Source organism: Mesoplodon bidens (assembly GCF_964165515.1).
Source record: "Mesoplodon bidens genome assembly, chromosome: 3".
In the NCBI taxonomy this organism is placed as follows: domain Eukaryota; kingdom Metazoa; phylum Chordata; class Mammalia; order Artiodactyla; family Ziphiidae; genus Mesoplodon; species Mesoplodon bidens.
Genome location: NC_138178.1, coordinates 30599221 through 30613625, shown reverse-complemented (window position 1 = coordinate 30613625; position 14405 = coordinate 30599221). Strand labels below are relative to the sequence as shown.

Genomic DNA, 14405 nt, shown 5'->3' with positions numbered 1-14405 from the left:
ATATGATACAGACATGTATCCATACATTACACTGTAATGTATACATTAACCTAACATGCATGACAAATTGGGTCTGAAGTGAGGGCAGGTCATTTCAAGTGATGACACCCATCAATCAGCAGGAGATGCAAGCCGACTCAGGAGGTCTTCTTAGAGCAACAAGAGTTAAAACCACTCTTGGAGGAAGGAACTGTAACAGGAGTGAAGGCTTAACGCTGGGATAAGGACCACATTAAGATGGTGGGTTAAAGAACTCCTGGACAAACAGAAGGCAAAATCGGAGAGGTTAGGACAAGAAGCAGGATACTGTGGAAGAATTTCAAGAAGAGGATACTGCTCAGCTGCCAGATCCTGCAAAGAAGTTAAGGAGAATGAGTGAAGAAAAGGCATCCAAGAGGGCCATGGTGAAAATATCAGATTACAAGGATGTGAAGAAAACAGGAGATAAAGATGTGTGTGTGGACTTCACAGTCAGCAAATCAGGCAGGAAGCGAAGGTGACAAATCAGCAGAAGTTTAACCCAATCCACTGAGAGACTGCGGATGTAGGAAGAGAGAGAAAAGGAGGACGCAGAGGCCCGAGGGCAGCGGGAGAAAAGGACTGGTGTCACCACAGAGCTGTCCCCAAGCTGATGACAGACGGGAGGAGAGCCTCAAGCCAGGTAAACTTGGTCATTTTACCACTAAGATCTGGCATGGGACAAAAGTCTATTTGAATCAAGACGCATCCCCAGTAAGCTGCTGTATCTGACAGAATACTAGAAATACAAAAAAAGAAAAAAAAAAACCTCATTATGTCTTTGCTTCAAGTCACTCATGGCAGGAGAACCAAGATTTGAGAGAAACTTCATAAATACTGATGCTAAGGGGAATTTTTAAAACTAGCTAACCACTGACACAAATGACTGACAAGCTCTTATTTCCTTAAAAGAAGGAAAGTCCTGCTTTATTTAATATTATTTTTTGACAGTGTCTATCCACACGACTGGAGAATGCTACACGTAATGAATGTTTCTGTGCTACCTGGTCAACTGCATAATTGCTAGTTTAAGATACAAAATTAAAAGCAAAACAATTCAAGGTGGAATAACCCAACCAACCCATGTTTTCCTAAACATCTGTAATTCCAGCAGGAATGTGATGACTCACGGTTCTCTGTCGGTAACAGGGACGCACGGCTGGGGCTGTGACCTTCCCAGCTCCCTCCACATCCTCTACACCCCTCCTCACCTCGCCCCACCTTGAATGACACCAAGTTAAAACACTAATGAAGACAACCCCGTACCATAAACCCAATGAACTGGAGAAAGAAGAACGCTGACCTCTTTAATTACTCCTTAAAAAAAAGATCTAAAATTTATGCATAATAAAATTTTAAAAAGAACATTTATCTTCTAAGTGTATATCTTCTAAGCTTATGACTGAAGTATCTGGAACTTCTAAAGTGGTTTTCAACTTCAAATACAAACATTTATTAGAGGCAAAAGCTAATTAGCTTTATTACAAGGAGGGTGTGAAGAGTTGATGTGATCTGAGGAAGTAAATAAAGTTTGCACAGATTTTCATTTGACTGTGGATTTACAAAATGTTCGATAATTCTAATTTCTGAAATAGCTGTCATCTTCCTATAGGATAAGATAAATTAGTCAGCTAAGGGTGGAGGTCTCTGAGGTAATATCAAATCCATGCCACTAGAGGGAAACTCTCAGAAGCGTCTGGAGAATGATCTTCGAAATGAAGTCACAAAGTACCCACATCCTCCCACCTTCCACGCATGCTTCTTCTGTTTACCTACACGTGCCCCTCGCAACACGTGTGCATCTCCTAACACTCAGCATTTAACTCTCCAGTTAGTTGATACCACTCCACAAGCCATTTCTTCTTCTTCTCTCTTCCTTCAGAGGTTCCTTATTCTCAAATTTCTCAAATTTTGTTCCATTTTAAACTCCTTATATTTACCTTCTAAACATCTTAGTCACCTCCTCTGCTCCCATCAGAGGAGCAAGTACTCGATTCTCTAAGCCCCTATCGCTTTCAGCAATTACTGTCAGGCATTTTCTTAAAATTCTTGTGTCTCCAGTAAGGTGCTGGTGGCTTTACAAGAGTCGTCCAGAGCAGTGTTAACACGACCAGGGAAGGACAGTGGGGAATTGCCATTTCACCGCCCGTGGTCACTCACTCCAAATGACTTGACCAGCTCTGGGAGGACCCTGACCCCCACTCCATTCCAACTGTCCACTCCCAAAGCCACACCTGGTCTCAGTCACCACTACTCCCGACAACTTCTTAAACTTCTACGCGCAGAACTCAAGCCAAAGCTCTTGAATTCTGCACCAAGGCCCCAGCCGCCCGATCCCTTCTGACTTCATGTCCTGGTCCCAGGGGCCATCATCTCCGTCATCCTCTCACCTTTAATCTCAATTCCCCCCGTCCTTCACTGCACACTCCCTTCTGAACTGGCCAGCCCTCTCTCCACTGCGCCCCTCAGGCTTCAGAGCCCTTCTGGAGAGAATCACACAGGCTCGCCCCATGCGGTCATGGTCTCCGACCTCTGGGGTCCCTCAACCATGCCCGGGAGTCCCTACTCATGTTCCCAGTCATTTCCTCTCTCTTTGTCCCTCAGCAGCAATCCTGCATCATCACCTCTCTAGAAATCTTACCTACTCCTTCTCCCTCGACTGGCAATCTCAATGCCCTCTTAGAAAATGAAACTACCTCCCAGCCCCACCTTACCTCTATACACAACTATTCATTCAGTTCCTCCTCTCTGCGGGGGTGGGGTCCTTACTCTGTGCTGTGAATTCCACCCACCACTGCCCCCCCCAACCCCGTCCCCACAGCAGCAGAGCCCTCCATCTCTCTGTCCCTGCTCCCTCTGGTATCTCTGAAGGTTCCCCCAGGCATGTGAAGATGCTCAATACTCTCCCATTTTTAAAAAATGGCATATATTGAAAATGACAAACTTCTATAGAGTATGTTTAACTCTCACTAAATACAGTGGTCTGCTCACTCTTCACTGTATTATTTTATCTGTGTTGTCAGTACCTGGCTCCCCTGGTCTTCACTGTAGACACTGATGCTCATCCCTGTTGCTTTGGCTCCAGCAAGTTCCTAAGCTGCTGACCAAGCGTCCAGCCTTCCTGTGGGATCTAGAGGGCCACCCACTGGCTCTCTAAGTTGAGCGTTTCTTTCTCACACCTGCAACTCTGATCACTCAACTCCCGGCTTGGTTTCAGCTTGGACTCCGGGTACCTGCTGGGACTGCAGTATGACCCTGGACCCCCACTTACTGCACTCATTTCCAACCAATGTCCAGGCAAAGGATCAGCTTTTTTCTGCTGAGGGTCCTGATTTCCTCTTAAGCCCAGGAATTATTAGGGGTCCCTTCACTTTCAATTTCACATCACTATACTTAGCTGAAAAAAAACCTGGCCTTTAGACTGCTCTACCCTGGGTTGACAGTTAGACTCTGCATTCAGGACCCTGGCTGCGCTGCTGGAGTCCAGCTACATGGCCGCTGGTCTCCTCACCCCTGGCTCCCTTGCTTGCAATTTCCTCTCATTTTCTACTGATCTCCAACCCATCTCTCATCAAATCTACAGGCAAACACCCATGCCACAACAGGTGGTCATTTCACTCACTACTTATTTTAAGTTGTGGTAAGTGTTATAACCAAACTCTGAAATCTACATTACTCTTTTAGCGGTCAGCAAACAACACTATTACAGACTCCGTTATACTTCATAATCATATATTATATATAATGTGAATGCTCTAGGATTTATGCTCAGAGAAGATCATCATTTTAAGAGTACAGTATATGTGAAACTGTTCAGTCAGTCAAAAACAAAAAAGAAAAGGTTAATATCAGGTGGTCATATCCTGGAAAATCAAATCTTGAACAAAGATTTAGGGATCCTTAGACTTACAAGTGTGTTGGTTTCTACTGGATTATTTCTTGACTGTCTCATCTTATACCATCCAAACAAAGGAATTGATATTATGTTTTTTAAAAAATGATCCAAAATAATTCTGAGAAAACAGAAACATTTTATATATTGTATATTCTGAAATGAAAACGAAGAAAAAGCCAGCATGCTAAAACCCAGTGGCACTACCGTACTTCTTCATGATCACACCACAAAGCAGAATTTAGTAGCTTCAAAAAGCAGTTATCGGGGACTTCCCTAGTGGTGCAGTGGTTAAGAATCTGCCTGCCAATGCAGGGGATATGGGTTCAAGCCCTGGTCCTGGAAGATCCCACATGCTGCGGAGCAACTAAGCCCGTGCGCCACAACTACTGAGCCTGTACTCTAGAGCTCTCGAGCCACAACTACTGAGCCTGTGTGCCACAACTATTGAAGCCCGCGCGCCTAGAACCCGTGCTCCGCAACAAGAGAAGCCACCGCGTGAGAAGCCCTTGCACCGCAACGAAGAGCAGCCCTCGCTCACTGCAACTAGAGAAAGCCTGCGTGCAGCAACAAAGACCCAACACAGCCAAAAACATTAAATAAATGAATAATAAATTAATTTTTTTTAAAAAGCAGTTATCAGATAACATCTGCACAGGACATACAAAGGAAATAACAAGTATACAACCTAAAACAGACAACACTGACCCTGTCCAAGACACAAAATGACATGCAAAGTCACACTGAACACACCATCTTCCTGAGAGTAAGTCAGGAAAGGCAATGGCATGACTTTGACCCTTTCCTAAAGGATGGTCTTGATAACTCAGCAACTTCAGTAAAGCTCTTCTTTTGCCCTGGTCAAAATGCACTTAAATATGAGAAAGTATAAGGAAAAGCATTTCTCTTCACTAGAAAGGAATCTAATTATCAGATGCTAAATCCAAGTGTTACGCGAAAACAAAATTTAGATGAAATAAACTATGGCCCTGCCTCAAAGCATTAACAAGTCTTGCCAGTCTCAATGTACCTCACTAACAATTTCAAGGCGGAAAAAATAAACATTTGAACCATTTAAAATTACACAGTCCATTAAACATTCTGCTGTGCCCACAGAACACACAGCGTGCTTATTTTACTTGACATGTAAAAAGAATAACATTTATGTGGAAGCCAAAGGTTAAACAGATTTTTAAAATATGAACAGTATCAGCAACAATATACTGAATTATATAATATCCAAAATGTTGAAAATGAATTTTCATGCCAAATTAGTACGAAAATGCCAGTGATTATGAGTTACTGAAATAAACTGCAGTAACTCAAAGTATATAGTTAGATCAAAAGGAAAAAAGTAAAATATTTAAAAAGCTAGTTCATGATTTTCATTCTAATCATAATAAATCTTTCAAAATTGAATACACAATAGAGAATGGAGAAACAAAGTTAATAAATGCATACAAAGATGGTTCATGTTACATTAAAATATGGAAGTGACTATCAAAACATGATTTTTAAAACGATCAAAAGCTACAGTCATGTTTGGAGTACAGGTACATAGCTAGTTTTAAACAATTTCAACTAAGTTACTTTTTAAAAAAAAATCAACAAAAGAGCTTGACTTCTTTTTGGCAGCACAGAGTCCTTAAAGAAGGGCGGAAGCACTTTCATTTTTCATTGCAAAGAGGAAAACAGTCACTGCTGTCATTCTGCTACCAGTTATCCTCCAATCATCAGAAGTCCCTGGCATTTAAATCACCTTCAGACAAGCTCAGGTGGCTCCAAATTCTACTCCGCCCTAAGCAGCACCTTCTAAATATAAACAGTTTCCAGAAATTCAAACAACCAAAACAACTTCAAATTGGAAAGGCCTTCCACTTTCATTCCACATTAAAGTCCATCAGTCACAGATTTAAGCAGAGATGTGACCGTCGAGAAGTACGAAGAATGAAGCTGTTAGGCAGCCAGGCCCCAGCGGCTGTCCCCGCCTGGGCGGCAGGTCACTTGCTGGGGAGCCCTGCCCCCAAGTGGCCACCAGCTGCCCTGCCCAGGGAGAAGGCCACCCGGGCTGTCTTCCTACGAAGACACTCTCCCTTCCCAGGCTCAGGCCCGGTTTCCTGGACCATGTGAACACGCGCAGGTACCTGACCAGAAGGAAAACAGCCACCGGACCTGCAGGTGCCTCACAGAGGGGCCCTCGAGGGGATTCAGCCAACCTGGACTTGCAAGTTCTGAGCCTGTTTGTTCTGGGAGTCAGAGTGGGACTCCCAGAACAAACAGGCCACACGGAGATGTGGGGAGGACTGGGTCTTGTGCCCGCACCCAGATCAGGCTCTGAAGAACAAGCCCTCCTACAAGCTACGACGTCACCACTGAAGGGAAATGACTATAGTATTACCCTCCCCCACTTGCCACAGGGAAGAACACAGTAAAGCACTGAGGACACCAAAGGCTTCCCTCCGCCTGGTGTCTTTTCTCAGGGCCTCCCCAGCTCAGGCCAAGAGCTGGCATCCCGCTGAGCATGCCTGCACCCCCTCTGCACCAGGCCCACAGCCGGCCCTCACCACTGTCTGGTTACCACAAAATGTTGGGCTTCTCTAAGATAGAAGACGGCATAGAGACAGAAAACGACACATTCTGAATCTTCCATTTGTCATCCTAATGCTCAGAAGTCACACAATAACCAAATAAGTTAAAGTGCTTTTATTTAGACTAGCAAGAACAGAATATCTGCTCCAAAGATAAATATAACCAATTTCTACATATCCTTGAAATTATAGTGTGTGTGCATACTGACACAGGTAAGTACATTATTTATGTTCCCCAGAGATTATTTATTCTGTTCAGTAACAAATATGGAAATCAAACGATTCAGTTTCTTGAGTTAAAAGTAATGAAATAATATAAGATCACCTCTGAAAACCTGAAGCAGATCCATTTTAGATAAAAAACAATTATGGGGCCTCCCTGGTGGCGCAGTGGTTGGGAGTCCGCCTGCCGATGCAGGGGATACGGGTTCGTGCCCCGGTCTGGGAGGATCCCACATGCCGCGGAGCGGCTGGGCCCGTGAGCCATGGCCGCTAGGCCTGCGCGTCCGGAGCCTGTGCTCCGCAACGGGAGAGGCCACAACGGTGAGAGGCCCGCATACCGCAAAAAGAAAAAAAAAAAAAAAAAAAAAAAAACAATTATGTCCATAGACTTACTCATTCAGCACACAGGAAAATATTCTTTTTATTTCTGTAATTTCAACCTCCTTTGGCCTGCCTGCCTGTCACCCCACTGTCCTTGGCTAATGTCACCAGCCACGTCCAAAAGCCCCCCACCCCGCTCACCAATGGAAGCACAGCACCTGGAGGGTGAGTTCCACTGCCCTGTGCCCCCTTCATAGCCCTGGGGGAGGGGCTGTCAGAGAGGTGACGGAACTGTCAGAGCCCATGACATCAGCTCTGTAGGTTTTGAAGCAGTGATGGCTCTCTTTGTTCTGTGACTGTATGAAAAATTACATTATTCCTCCTCTCAAGATAAAAAGTAAAAGAAAAGATAAACTCTAATTCCCACTCCTTAAGTGACCTTCTCTGACCGCTGGAAGGTCCAAGGCGCCTTTGCCCTCTCCCACTATCTGAGGCTGCACGTATCTGCTGGTCACTCACTCCCTTCTGGAAACTGCCCTCCTGAGCTGCTCTATCACCGACCAGTGAACTCCCCTGCTCGCTCCCCTCCTGCTGCCCACCCTGAACTGGCCATGTCCTCTGGTTCTAGCATGAGCCGTCTTAGTTCACAGAAGCATCGTCGTGGCGGAATCCTTCTTTTTAAGTGAAACGGTGCACATCCCCCTGCCCTCCTGCAGCGGAACAGATAAATGCGGAGCTCCAGACAGGAGGCGGGGTGGGGGCTCAAGACTGACCCTGTCCCTCGGGGTCAGAACAACTGTGGTCCCTACCGTGGCCCTGGCAGCTCTCAGCTCGTCCCCACTCCCTGCTCTGCTCCCTCAACCTGGGGACCTCCTCCCCGCCCCCTCCCCCACAAAGTCAGATGCACCCTTCAGGTCCAGTGCAAGAGTCACCTTCTTCGTGACTCTCTTCTGCACCGGGGTGGGGGGGATGAGCACCCGTATTCCCCAGGGGGTACGCTGGGACCCCCCCTCCCCCACATCTTTCTCTCTCACGCACACATACCACCACCACCACCACTGGCTCGCCTGCCTCTAAAATGGTCTTAGTTTAATAGAGAAGGCAGAAATGTAAACACACCACACCATGGATGTGAAATCGATGCTATCAAGGCTTTTGCTTCTGTGTAGTCTCCCTTTAATTCGTCTTAGAGAAGGTTTTCCTTGGCTGACACTAGAAGTAGCACCATTAGGATTTTCAGAGGATGGTGTTAACCTGCACTGCCTCTACTACTGTCCATGGTGTGGTGTGTTTACATTTCTGCCTTCTCTATTAAACTGAGACCATTTTAGAGGCAGGCGAGACACTGGTGGTGGCGGTGGTATGTATGCGTGAGAGAGAAAGATGTGGGGGAGAGGGGTCCCAGGTGAACCGAACATGAGGCTCAGGCGTGTTCTGCTGTGGGCTGGTGTCCCACATGAAGAGAAGTGAGGCCGTGGGGCAGGCAGTGAATGGGAGCTGGAGGGGAAAGCAGCCGCTGGTCTCCAGCCCAGACAACAGAAGGAATCGAGGGGCTTCCCTGGTGGCGCAGTGGTTGAGAGTCCACCTGCCGATGCAGGGGACACGGGTTCGTGCCCCAGTCCGGGAAGATCCCACATGCCGCGGAGCTGCTAGGCCCGTGAGCCATGGCCACTGAGCCTGCGCATACGGAGCCTGTGCTCCGCAACAGGAGAGGCCACAACAGTGAGAGGCCCGCGTACCGCAAAAAAAAAAAAAAAAAAAAAAAGATGCAGCAGTCATATCCTCAAAAAAGATAGGCTTTACTTTCACACTTTGTTACCACCTTTTGAAACAATAATGGTCAACAGTACTTTTATAATTCTGAATTCTTCAGCGCTCAAGGGAGAAATGAACACATCTAGTCTAAGCATCCCGAACATCCATTAATTTGCCAATGAATGCTACAACACATAGATGTGAATAGGACCTTCTTACAGCTAGGAAAATTCTAGTGTTTCCTTTATGGCATTACAGTAGCTCTTCCAGGACAACACAATTAATAGGAAAGGACAGTGGGGTCTGAAAGGGCCAGTGTTCCTCTAAAAACATGCATGAATTTACCATATACCCATGTGAAAACCTGTCACTAGGCCTGGGGAAAAAAAGATCACTAATGTTAATCACTTAGAATGAGAAGAAAACCCCATCATTAACTGAAATGGGGTCTGTCCTAATAATATGAGAGCACCTCTATTTTCTGGAACTACCAGGAAGTTGGGTGCTTGGGGTTCATCAAATACTTAGGTCTGTACTTACATTGATATGTGGATTTGTGATTTTCCAAGAAATTTACATTATCCACTGAACTTATTTCAATTTTTTTTTTTTTTTTTTTTTTTTTTTTGCGGTACGCGGGCCTCTCACTGTTGTGGCCTCTCCCGTTGCGGAGCACAGGCTCCAGACGCGCAGGCTCAGCGGCCATGGCTCATAGGCCCAGCCGCTCCGTGGCATGTGGGATCTTCCCGGACCAGGGCACGAACCCGTGTTCCCTGCATCGGCAGGCGGACTCTCAACCACTGCACCACCAGGGAAGCCCCTTAATTCAATTTCTGTTGTAGAGTTCAGGAAACATTTGTTTATTTTGGTCTTTGAATCATCACTATGAACCGCTTATCATAAATGTATCTATGGATATTGGTTAAGAAAGTTATGCTAGTCAGTAACCTGTTGGATAAACCAGTTTTTACCAAAAAATGCTTACCACAAAATAAGCCTGTTGCATTTTTATGAAAATATTTAAAAATCAAATTTTTCATATTCTTTGGAAAGGAAGAAAAGCGTTAAACAATCCACTTACAGTGAGTTCACAGAAATCGATGCTATCAAGGCTTTTGCTTCTGTGTAGTCTCCCTTTAATTCGTCTTAGAGAAGGTTTTCCTTGGCTGACACTAGAAGTAGCACCATTAGGATTTTCAGAGGATGGTGTTACCCTGCAAGAAGAGGAAAATTCTTAAGAAGACAGGTTTATAGGTGAATACTTTTCTCAAGTATGAGGTAAGCATTTACTTGAGAATAGCTTTGGAGATGTCATACTCCTTTTTCAACCAAAAAGCTAAGAATCACAGTGGAGCTACATTCTACCAGATACCTTTCTAAATATTTCTTAGCAGCTTGCTAGTTTAGAAATCTTTCGTGACAGTTCAAATATTCCAACATTAAGATTCACTAAAAGTCAACTCTGTAACCATCAGAAAAGCAACCAAGACCAGACTGAAGTTTCCTAGGTAACTGAGAGGCACTGCTTTCCTCTGGGTGGTTATTCATCTAGTGCTCAGCCTGGTGCCTGGCATGCCAGTGCACGGCAGCCATCACTGTCCACAACCACAGAAACTGTTCAGGAGGATTCTGTTAAGCATGAAAATCGCCTTTAAAAATTTAAGCATGAGACGTAGCATGGACTTGAGGACATGGGGAGGGGGGAAGGGTAAGCTGGGATGAAGTGAGAGAGTAGCACTGACATATATACACGACCAAATGTAGAATAGATAGCTAGTGGGAAGCAGCCACATAGCACAGGGAGATCAGCTCGGTGCTTTGTGACCACCTAGAGGGGTGGGATAGGGAGGGTGGGAGGGAGACGCAAGAGGGAGGGGATATGGACATGTATGTATACATATAGCCGATTCACTTTGTTATACAGCAGAAATGTATGTATACATATAGCCGATTCACTTTGTTATACAGCAGAAACTAACACAACATTGTAAAGCAATTATATTCCAATAAAGATGTCAAAAAAAATTTAAGCATGACAGTCGACACTTAATTCAGTATTACTATGGAACCAAGAAAATTCAGGTAAGAAGAAACGGCACACAAACTAAGCCATCTACAGAACGCACCCTGGGCAACGTGTTCACACATACACACACACACTCCAGACTGCCATGTGTCCTCCCATTTCTGTGCCACTGCTGGTGGCAGCCTTGGAACAAGGTGCCTTGGGAACCTGGGAGGACACTGCTCAGTGGATTATGGTTTTAGAGATAATAAAGATTATAAAGTAATGATGCTGATTTGTAAGTGTGGTTGTGTGGTTTGTGAAAAACATAAGCCTTATTTTATGATCAGATCTCCTATTTGTAATACATTCCATGTTCATATATTTATTAACCTTCATGACCTATTTAATCTTTGGTATTTAAAATGTTGTCTGAGGGACTTCCCTGGTGGTGCAGTGGTTAAGAATCCACCTGCCAATGCAGGGGACACGAGTTCTATCTCTGCTCCGGGAAGATCCCACATGCCACAAAGCAACAAAGCCCATGCACCACAACTACTGAGCCTGTGCTCTAGAGCCCGCAAGCCACAACTACTGAGCCCACGAGACATAACTACTGAGCCCACATGCCACAACTACTGAAGCCCACACACCTAGAGCCGGTGGTGCTACGCAACAAGAGAGGCCACTGCAGTGAGAAGCACGCACACCGCAACGAAGAGCGGCCCCCGCTCATTGCAACGAGAGAAGGCTTGCGCGCAGCAACGAAGACCCAACACAAGCAAAAATAAATAAATAAAATAAATACATTTAAAAATAAAATAAAATGTTGTCTGAAAGGGATAAATGTCTCTTGTTGCTTGAAAAGGACACAAAGGATGGACTACTAGCAAAATTAATTTGACAACAAAAATAAGATAGAAGTAAATACCATAAAATAAACTAGTTTAGGTACATCTACAGCTTAAAAGTACTCCATCCATATAGTCAGAATATTTGAAGAGTACAGAAAGGTACAAAAACAACCAGTAAAAGCCTCCCTCCTTCCCCTCATCCCCAATCCCCATCCCTCTTCCTAAGGATAATCATTGACAACAGTTCTTTGTATAACCTTGCAGACAAATGCTCATGTTTATCTATGTATGTGTTAATCTCCTTTTGAAACTTTTAAGGCAAGGCACCAAATTGTTTATATTGTCCTGCATCTTATATTTTTCACTTAATTACCTATCTTGACACTCTTCCCATAATAACCCATACAGATCTATTTCATTCTTTTTTTTAATGGCTAACCACTATTCCATAGCATAGGTGTATGGCAATTTATTCAATCATTCCCCTATGATGGGCATTTAGTTTAGTTTTCAAACGTTTGCTATCAAACCACAAAGCAATGAACACCTTTTTTTGACAACATCTTTGGGTAAAAATGCAGTATTTACTTAGGAAAAGTTACTAGAAGTTTCTAAGTATTGTCTTTCAAAAAGACCTTACCAACTTACACTTCCATCAACAGTATATAACAATGCCCATTTGGCGGTCCTTAAATACAAGGACAATTTTACCATTTTATCTTATTAGTTAAAACTCAACTTCTCTGTGTCCTTCATTGTATTTGTCTTGCTCAGTTGATTTCTATAAAAGAGACTAGTATCAGGGGCTTCCCTGGTGGCGCAGTGGTTGAGAGTCCGCCTGCCGATGCAGCGGATGCGGGTTCGTGCCCCGGTACGGGAGGATCTCACATGCCGCGGAGCGGCTGGGCCCGTGAGCCATGGCCGCTGGGCCTGCGCGTCTGGAGCCTGTGCTCCGCAACGGGAGAAGCCACAACAGTGAGAGGCCCGCGTGCCGCAAAAAAAAAAAAAAAAAAAAAAAGAGACTAGTATCAAGCTCCCCAGCTTGAATATGGATTTGTCAGTTGATCTTTGTATATCATTAGTTTTTCCTTTATATATCTCAAATCTGTTTTATTAGATGCCTTAATGTTTGTAACTCAGATCTTCTTAGGGATTTGATTTAATCCTTTAGCATATGAAAAGTCTGTGCCAATTCAAGATTTTACCCTAAATGCTATTTTGTCTGATAATGTTCTCCATCTATATTTTTACATTAAACTTTTCCTGGCTTATCTTTTTCTGTGCTTGTATTTTCCACCTTTCCAAATGTCTATCTCTCTCTTTTTAGCTGTACCTTTAACTCCTGGTAAACAGCATGTAGCTGTATTCGTTTTCTTTTTTACCCAATCTGAAAATCAGTATTTTTTGAGAGAACCTTAATACATTCAAAGTACTCTTTACTTATATGTTTAGATTTATTCCTACCATTTTTGTTTTATGGTTCGTGTGTGTGTTTTTAAATTTAAATACTTTGTTCTTTTTTTCTGCCTTTTCAGTATGATTTTCTTTGCCCTGCCAGCCCGCAGACTCTTCCCCCATTCCAATTAGTTTGAAAGTTGTACCTTTTATAAGGGCAACTCTAACTCTAGCTAACTATATGCATAAATTTATGTATTTATATGTATATACACATACATGTATATGTAAATATACATACATACACATACATACATGTTTAAACTCATATTTTTCTATCAGCATCTCTGGTTCATTGGTTTTCTTACCTCCTTTTACACAAGAAATGACATTAATACATCTTCACTTTCCTTCCTTGCCAGCACCACCACATACCTGCCAAAAGTCCAACCCCCTCTCGGACATTTTTTTTTTTTTGAATTTTTGAATTTTATTTATTTATTATACAGCAGTTTCTTATTACTTATCTACTTTATACATATTAGTGTATATATGTCAATCCCAATCTCCCAATTCATCCCACCACCACCACCCACCCCCGCCCCCACCACTTTCCCCCCTTGGTGTCCATACGTTTGTGCTCTACATCTGTGTCTCTATTTCTGCCCTGCAAACTGGTTCATCTGTACCATTTTTCTAGGTTCCACTTATATGTGTTAATATACGATATTTGTTTTTCTCTTTCTGACTTACTTCACTCTGTATGTCAGTCTCTAGATCCATCCACGTCTCTACAAATGACCCAATTTCACTTTTTATGGCTGAGTAATATTCTACTGTATATATATACCATATCTTCTTTATCCATTTGTCTGTCAATAGGCATTTAGGTTGCTTCCATGACCTGGCTATTGTAAATAGTGCTGCAATGAACACTGGGGTACATGACTCTTTTTGAATTATGGTTTTCTCTGGGTATATGCCCAGTAGTGGAATTGCTGGGTCATATGGTAATTCTATTTTTAGCTTCTTTTTTTTTTTTTAAGTAGAGGGAAGGATTATTTATTTATTTATTTATTTTTGGCTGTGTTGGGTCTTTGTTTTGTGTGAGGGCTTTCTCTAGGTGCAGCAAGCAGGGGCCACTCTTCATCACGGTGCTCAGGCCTTTCACTGTCGCAGCCTCTCTTGTTGCGGGGCACAGGCTCCAGACGCGCAGGCTCAGTAGTTGTGGCTCACAGGCCTAGGTACTCCGCGGCATGTGGGATCTTCCCAGACCAAGGCTCAAACTCGTGTCCCCTGCATTGGCAGGCAGATTCTCAACCACTGCGCCACCAGGGAAGCCCTATTTTTAGTTT

General features: G+C 43.8%; 1 protein-coding gene across 2 annotated transcripts in view; it reads right to left on the bottom strand.

Moving 5' to 3' along the window:
* Nucleotides 1-14405, bottom strand: part of TJP1 (tight junction protein 1) — a gene marked incomplete at its 5' end in the record, with an annotated part of 254313 nt that overhangs the window by 223710 nt on the left and 16198 nt on the right. For both annotated transcript variants that reach the window (XM_081227283.1, XM_081227284.1), the window contains one exon: nucleotides 9878-10010. In XM_081227283.1, the coding sequence (XP_081083409.1) occupies nucleotides 9878-10010 (133 nt within the window). The remainder of the gene's footprint in view (nucleotides 1-9877; nucleotides 10011-14405) is intronic.